Genomic DNA, 8,767 nt, shown 5'->3' on the forward strand with positions numbered 1-8,767 from the left:
TTGTTATGTTGTTATATTGTTCCGACTGCCCACTCTTAAGAGATCTAATCTGAGAATGAAATAAAGACTCACTCTTGCTCAATCTTTCTTTCAGGATCTGAAGATCGAGATTAAAATGAAAATAAAAGATCTTCAGAGAACAACCGGAATCTTCGACAGATTCTGTCTCTCGGTGCTTGAAGCAAAACAAGAAATCATGACCCTATCTTTAAAGCCATTTCGCAAGAGATTTCTAATGATGCCACGCCTCAAATCTTTTATTTTCATCTCGATTTTGATTACGTTATTAAAGTGACGTTAATCATGATACTTAAGACTCATCATTTTAGATTATGTCGATTATCTTTGATTATAATAAATATAATAAATTATTCATCTCTATTTAGATTATAATAAATAAAAAAGTTCATAATAAATTATAAGAAATACTCAAAATATGTTTAGAAGTATCATGCCAATATTTTTCATATCTTTCAAGATGTTGCAAAGAAAATCAGAATCTTGGAAAGAATTTTCCAAAATTTCGACATTCGCATAAGCGCGAAACAAAAAGATACCCTCAAGCAATAATGCGACCTCGATAATAACAGTCTCTTGATCATCATGTTTACATGCTATAAATATACTTTTATATTGTAATCTGTAACCGCAGAAAAGTTGCATGTTGTTGGCTAACTAGTCTGAGCGGATAAGGGAAGGAAAGCGAAGCACGATCGATCTCACGATAGGAATAATCTCATGGGGAAGCAGCTTTGTCCGTCTGAGAAAGAACGTTTGAGAGATTGTGAGTTTCCAACGGCACAGATTGCGTAAACTATAGTCTTAATTATCTAAAAATATCTTTGTAACATCTAGGTCGTTAAATATATGTCCGCTCTTTCCCAAATTATGTATTTTTTAAATCTTAAAAGTTCACAAATATAACTTGAAAATTTCATATTTTATTTTTAAAATATTCTTTCACTTCGCGAGTAAAACAATAATAGCTATAGAATTCTTAGTTCTATGTAGATATTAAAATTTTTAATTTGAGATAAATGCTTTGACTACAAAATAAAATCAAAATTTACAAATTTTGTCTCCTGTAAATTTTTTATACAATACATTTATTTTATATAATATTATTAATTTTATATATTATTTTCCCTTTCTTTTTATTAATCGAACAAAAGAATAAAAAATTCTGTTGTTCTTTTTTGAACGAGTGAAAGAAGAAATTCTTACTGCGATTATTGATGACTGAAACGTATCCAGACTGACACGATTACCAGACATTATCCTTCAAGAATTATGCAAATGCCGTTCAAGAAATGCCTTAATAAAAGAACCGTGGCCACCCGTGAGAGCGATCTTGTGCTCGAAAAATAAAGAAGATAAATCCATTTGGACGCAAAACCGGCGCGATTAATCGATTTGCGCGCTGGGCCGTCACGGTACCGCAAATAGGTGGAGACATCCACGTTGTAGCAAATTACGCAAGCGAGACGCTTAGTTAACATGGCACCGGGTTACTTTCCCTTCCTTTACGATTCCTCGTAGGCAAGTAGCCGGAGCCGCAATAGCTTAGCAGCCGTAACTGCTCGCCTCAAAGCAGGATCGGCCGGCGGCGCTTTGCTCCTCGCGAGGATTTCACGCTTCGTGCAAAACATGCGGCTTCGGATGAGTGACGGTTTAAGGAAGTCCCTCGCTTGGAAGGATTTACGAGGAATCGATTTTGCACTGCAGGAAGAATTCTCGCGGCGTAGTATAGATTTGTTGGCGGTTCGGTGGATGATCAGCGCGTGAAACATCATCGTTAATTTTTAGAAAGTACACTTAAAAAATAATGCGCGATAAAAATATAAATGTCCTAATTTAAAAATAAAAAAATGTCTCAATGTAATTTCATCGTTAGATTCAGGGAAACGATTTTCTTGTACCAGAATTTTCACAGCAAAAAATAAATTTGGTCTACGAAAAATCGATGCACTGAGAAAAATGTACTAAATTTTAATAAATATTTATTTAAATAATGCCAACGTTTTATCGAATAAATATTTATTTACTTACAGTAAATAAATATTTATTCGATAAAAAGATGATTATTAAATTAAATTAATGGCTATTGTACCGAATAAAAATATTTTTACATTTAGTAAATATTTAGTATGATATACTATTCAAATAAATTATTTATTAAAATTTAGTATTTTTCACCTAAATTTTACTGAAATTAAGTTTAATAAAATCCCTTTTTTGGATCAATTTCACTTTACTTTCGTTAATTTTTCATTTTTGTTATTTCATTTTTTCAATACAAGTGGCTACTTATCAAAATTTTTAATTAAATATCACTGCATCAGTTAAGATAAAAATGTGTCTTGATAAATTTCTTAAAGATTAAATGTTACATAAATTACGCATTACCGGATTAGATAAAAAAATGCATTCGACTTTTATTTTCAAATAGCAAGGCAAATCACAAATATATCTTTTTCTCTCTTTTTCTATCTCTCATTCTCGGCCTTCTCACATTTCTTTCCATGAAAAATAAGCAAACTCGATCCGGTAAAACTTTCTTAGACCAGTAAAACTTAAGGAACGCAAAGTTAGTATCTCGTCTTAGCTCGATAAAGCGCAACATTTCTCGATAAAATCACGCCACGTCAGAACAACAATGACGTTTATGAGATCCGTTTCTCCTTTCCTTCCTATTTGCATCCTTTTTATCGTCCAATCAATAATTCAAGTCGAGCGAAACGTTTTACCCGATGCTATTATATCGTCACTTCCGGAACTGGTCAACGTTTACATTGCAACTCTGCGCTATAAGTGGGAAAACACAGGCGTGGGAAGCAGACAAATAAATGGATGAATGAATGGAACTTTTCTCCGCAAAGATTACGCACAGTGGCTGCCGATCAAGTCTCAAAGTAATATTTTCAAATGTCGTCGTAGAAAGTAAGACTTCTTGCGTAAGCGTTATAAAACTGAGTTATCAACAATCATATATTTTCAAAGAATTAGATAGATTCCTTCATGTAGATCGCTATCATTGATGTTTAATGAATTGTGATAAAAAAGAAAAAGCATTTATGTATATAAACATTATGATTCATAAAGAAGAAAAAAAGAGAGAAAAAGATTAAAAATTAAATTAAATAATACAAAAATAAAATTGAAATATATAAAAAACATATACAGAATTTTTTTTTATTATAGTAAAAACCAATATAAAAGTAAAGGAAAGACTAAATTATGCAAAAGAGATGCAATAATAAAATAAAATTTATATAAAAAGAATAAGGAAATAATATCTATATTCTAATATAATTCTAATCTAATATATTATTCTAATATAATATATTTATTAGACTGTTGTATGTATATAATCATAAAAAAATTTTTGATAATAAGAAAATAAAGATAATATTTATACACTAATTAAAATAACTCTTATTTAAAGAAAAATAAGATTTCTTAGAAATATTTGAACTTGAAAATGTGAGTGAACAATAAGTAGTTTCCACTAAAAAAAGTTGTTTACTAAATAATTATAAAACAATAAACAATTGAGAGAAAAATAAAAAAAAACAGAGAAAAAGAAGGAGAGAGAGAGAGAGAGAGAGAGAGAGAGAGAGAGAGAGAGAGAGAGAGAAAGAGAAAGAGAGTAAACTACAGGCTGAGCTACTTTCATATTTTCACTCCTGGCAGACGGGAGAAAGTTCTTGAGATGTGTGAAACCTGGTGAATGGCCACCATTGTTCTTAGGAAGATGCGTGTAATAATTGCGGAGCAATGGACCACTGTTTACTACAGATTCTGCACCTCGAATGTCGCGAGGATTGTGCAATGAAAATTGTTCTCGGGCTCATTATCTAACTTCACGACATTGTTTTCCTATATCAGATTAATATTTATGTAATTTTGTCACATAAAATTGCTCATTAGTTTTCTACTTTCGCGAACATGGAACTAATTTAATGAGATATTATTCTTAAAAGTTTGTGTCATTATAATTTTTATATAATTGATAATTATACATATAATATGCAGTTTTATTATGTAAAATTAATTGATTCCCTCATTTCCTTCAACACCAAAAAATTGCCGACAAAGAAATACAGAATTATTAATTAATATAGTAAATTATTCAGCGATTAATTTAATTCGCATATCTGCGAAAGTTAAAATCGATGAAAGAAAAAAACAAAACAAGAAAGAAAGAGAAAGAGAGAGTCTAATTGGCAAATTATGAATAAATGACAATTCCTATTCATTTGATATAAAACCTATAATATTTCTTATTTAATACGAAAGTGATAAACTACTACTAGTTAATCATACATATCGATAGAACGATATGATAATCGTACAACCGCTCAATAAGAAAACGAAATAGGTCGCTTTCGTGAATCATCGATCTCACGAAGGACATAAGACGATCACCTTTAATCAATATAACATCTGCGATTATCGAGGATTCGCAAAAGAAAGTAGAACGATCCGCATGGTTTTTTAGTTTCACTAAAATGACGATGGCTGCGTGGAAATTTCACCGTTTTCGCACCTCGCTCAACATGTCTTGGTTTTATTGATCGACTCTTATTATTTATAAAGATAGCCAGGCGAACGTACCTATCTCGAAAGTGAAAGCCAAACGGTCGATAGATCAAGTCAAGATCAAAGGCGATCGACTTCTAAAAATGTCAGATATTCTATGATTTAATTTAAACAAATATATTGCTCAAAATTTGTTTGTATATTATCGAGAAAGAGATAAATAAAATGACATTTAAATTATTAAAAATTATTAAAATTTATATAATAATCTTATTGTCAGAATAAATTATTGTTAATTAAAATTTCCAATAATTAAAAATTAATTAAATAATTAAGTTTTAGATTTATTTATTAAATCATTAATTTTTCATTAATGATGTTATTGAGAATAAAATTATGTAAAATAAAATGTAATTATTAAATTTTTTAAATAAAATTTAAATAATTTTAATTTAAATAATATCATTAGAAACATGTGTTAATAATTAACAAAATTTACAAAATTATAAAAACATAAAAATTATATTTACAAAAAAAATAAGAAAAATATAAACATTTAATTCAATATCTATAAGTATGCTAAATTTATCAAAATATTAAATTGTTATTAAAAAAGTCCTCTTTCATTAACAAAAAAAAAGTAGAAACATTTAATGAGATGTCCGTAGTTTTTTAATAACTTTATCCTTTATTTCCTTTTTATTAATAGTAATACATAATAAAATTTAAAAAATTATATTGTAATTCACTTTAACATTAATAATATTAAAAATGTTTTAATTAATATAAATGTAAACAAATATATATGTTTAATGTATTTACTTGCAAATAAATTAACAATATTAATCTACGATACATTGAATCAATCAGAGTCTGTAAGAACCTCATAGATAAAGCAAGGAATAACCAAGAAAGAGAAGTCGGAAGACAGAGGAGAGGAAAACAGAGAAGAAAAAGAAGAAGAAGAAGCGGAAAGACTCACCCTGCGCAGCCAAGAGCACCAGGACGAGCGGAAGTATCTGCTGCGACATCCTGAGAAAATGACGTGTACGATAACGCGAAATGTCAACCCCTAATCAGCAAAATATTCCGGTTTATGCTTGGGGTATATACTCTCTCTTTCTCTGCGTTGTCGTGTGAGAACCGAGGAAGCTCGGCTGATGAGTTTTCGTGTCGAGACTGGTCACTGGGAGAGGCGTTTGCTTGGTGTCTTATATGAGCGCCCCACTCTCCATCCCCGACCGATCTCTGGGGCCGCATAGGAAGGCTCTACCTAGAGGAACACACCTGGTTTCGTCTATCGGGAATTCTAGAACTGATAATAGCCTGATGACACCGTCGTAAAATGCATCCGCAGGAATCCCTTCATGTGATTCATTAGGAGACGATTGCACAAATCCTTAATAATAATAATAAGAATCGTCATACTCGACGATTTATTACACATTGAGGCCATTATTTCGTGCTTAATGCTTCGACTATTATTGTCTACATTTCCTTGGGAGTAAAGTATTAGCTGATGACCTCATTTTCTGTTTAGTTCCCATTAGGATCATTCGTATATGAATAACGTAAATTAAGACAAAACAAGATTTTCGATTTAAATGCCTTCAATCTAAATCTAAATTCAATCTAAATTCTGAGTAAATGCAAATGTAATTCTTATAGTAATGTTTCGGTAAATGAGTTAGTAAATATCTTACTTTGACAACCTCAAAATTCTTATTAAAAATATTTTTTCCGTCAACCTTTCTATATGTTGATAATACACATTATAAAAAAATAATCATTAAATAGATAATAATAATTATTATTTTATATTTATTTAAAATAGCAAAAGTAGGTAAATAGGTAAAAAGAAATTAGCAAAACAAATATAAAGATGAATAAATACATAGAAAGCATTTACAACAGTTTAACTAAATATTAAAATATAATTGAGAGTTGTCATAGAATTTGATGGGATGAAAATGAAATATATCCCTATAAATTATTTAGAAAAATTTTCATCTCGTATTCTGTCAAACTCTTCATATAAGTAATGTACTATAAATCAGTACTAACAATATGCGTGTTGAAAAACTTGCCTATTTCATTAAGTACAAATTTTCTGTGGATAAAACAACTTTGCCAGACTAGATGGAGCAAGACTAGTTAATAGTTGATATCATCAACGCTTCAGCTTATAACACGTACTCTTTTATGATCGAAGAACAGGTATCTGACTAAGAAAGAGAGGGGAAGTGAAATTCTGTTCCGAAGAAAACAAGATCGTCATGGAATACAAGTAAAATGTTTGCTCGTTAATTAGGAAGAAAATCCATTCAACAAAAATTTCATTTACACGCAGGAAAAAGAATTCATTCGAAAGAAATTTATTTTTAACCACTAGAAAAAGAAGAGTAGGTAATTACATTTGTCATGTCCTCTAAAAGAATTAATTTTTATAGTATACAATATTATATATACATATTATATATAAAAAATTTTTTTAATGCAAGCTAATTTAATTGAATTTTAAATTTTATTATTTTAATATCGAATATTTCAATGAAAAATTATAATAATATATTATGCTTCAAGTTTGTTTAGTTTGAATTTTAATTTATAATCTAATTATATTTAATTATTTAATTTCTTTTCAAACTCTTCTATCTTAGCTTCTATCTTAGCTTCAAATAATAATCAGAAAATCAAATGGATTCTATCATGAATCGCATGCCTCAGGATATCGCGATTATAATTATCGCGATTATAATGAAATATTCATAAGCATGTGGCGTCTATCTTTTCCGTTATCTCGAACCGCTACCGTTAACTGCAACGTTTATTTCGCGTGCATGAACGGCCTCGAGGCAAGGCCTTCACGGTTTCTTTCCCTTCCCGAGTATCCAGTCGATCAGCTTCACGCGATGAGACGGTGAAAATAAAGACGAAACACACTCTCGATGAGTCGCATGAGATGCCTACTTCTCATACAAATCGTGTCAACATGACAATATATACTTATATAATTTACAGATATAATATAATAATATAGGAGGAAGGGAGATTCAGTCCTAGAAAAACATTGCCTATTTAAAGGAAAAATGACTTTACATTGGCTGAATAATTTCAACATACTATAACATTTCGTTATTGTTTGTTTTGTCTGTTTACATGTCAAGCAATTTGTAAAACACTTATTTGTTATATTATGTATTGGTATGACGATTTTAATATACTAATAACAAGTGTAGAAAAATATAATGAATTAATGGCTTCTTTCTTTGCCATCTTTCATTCGTTTTCTCGTGCTCCAGTGGACCAGAATTTCTATAAACTCACGACTCCGATCCTAATCATTAAGAAATCCTAACATTCCAATTCTAACGGGAATTCGCGACTAAAGGAATTCGAGATGTTTCAAGAATGATCGGACAAGTTTTTTTATTCAACACCTTTATTCTGGTTGCAGAATCAAAAGAAAAATATTTCACTGCACACAAGTTAGGAAAATCCTTTCTAAGAATGTTAATGTATTCGTTTTCGTTTAAAAAACAAGATGGATATATTATGGATGGATTTTTATTACCGCATATTATATAACACTCATTCACAATGCATATTAATTGTACAAATGACAAAAGACAGACATCTTTCAACTTTCGAAATTAAAAGATTAAAAATATTACTCTGTGCTCTCTTCTCTCTTTTAACTCAAAACAAAGACTATGATTAATAGAAAACTACTACTATTGATTAATAGAAAACAGCAGTTTCTCGAATATGTATTTGGACCAAAACATAGGATATAAAAAATATTGCATTAAACGACCGGCGCTTTCCAAGGATTTTCACCGAGTGCTCTTATGCAAGTGAAGGCAACGACGGAGAGGACAAAAACGGACGTTTGTTGGATAAAATTATCACGATGCTCGGTGGGAATGGTCACAAGAGGAAACGAGACACATAAGAATGAAACAATGAGACGCCCAGTTTCGCAACTATCTCGCAATCCCATCCTCGATTTGCAAAAGAGGAGGTCGATCGTTAACGTATCAAATTACTCACAATCACGCGGATGTTTTGTTTCCTATTCCATGTAACTAAAGCTTGAATATGTAAAAATTAAAAAAAATTAACTATAAAAATAAATATATAATTAATAAAATTATCAAGATAAAATTATTATAAATGAAGATTGAAAAAATATTATATAATTTAAATTACTTTATAAATTTCT

The 8,767-nt window shown here is 30.0% G+C and overlaps 1 protein-coding gene across 2 annotated transcripts in view; it reads right to left on the reverse strand.

Moving 5' to 3' along the window:
* Positions 1-8,767, reverse strand: part of LOC108693150 (chondroitin proteoglycan-2-like) — a 34,976-nt gene that overhangs the window by 4,981 nt on the left and 21,228 nt on the right. The window contains exon 1 of one of the 2 annotated variants that reach the window (XM_018201923.1): positions 5,525-5,843. The exons of the other annotated variant lie outside the window; for it this stretch is intronic. Within the exon in view, the coding sequence (XP_018057412.1) occupies positions 5,525-5,573 (49 nt within the window). The 5' untranslated portion in view covers positions 5,574-5,843. Of the gene's footprint in view, positions 1-5,524; positions 5,844-8,767 lie in introns of those variants that run through there. 2 annotated transcript variants of the gene reach the window in all.

The sequence above is a fragment of the Atta colombica genome, unplaced genomic scaffold (genome assembly GCF_001594045.1).
Source record: "Atta colombica isolate Treedump-2 unplaced genomic scaffold, Acol1.0 scaffold88, whole genome shotgun sequence".
NCBI lineage: Eukaryota > Metazoa > Arthropoda > Insecta > Hymenoptera > Formicidae > Atta > Atta colombica.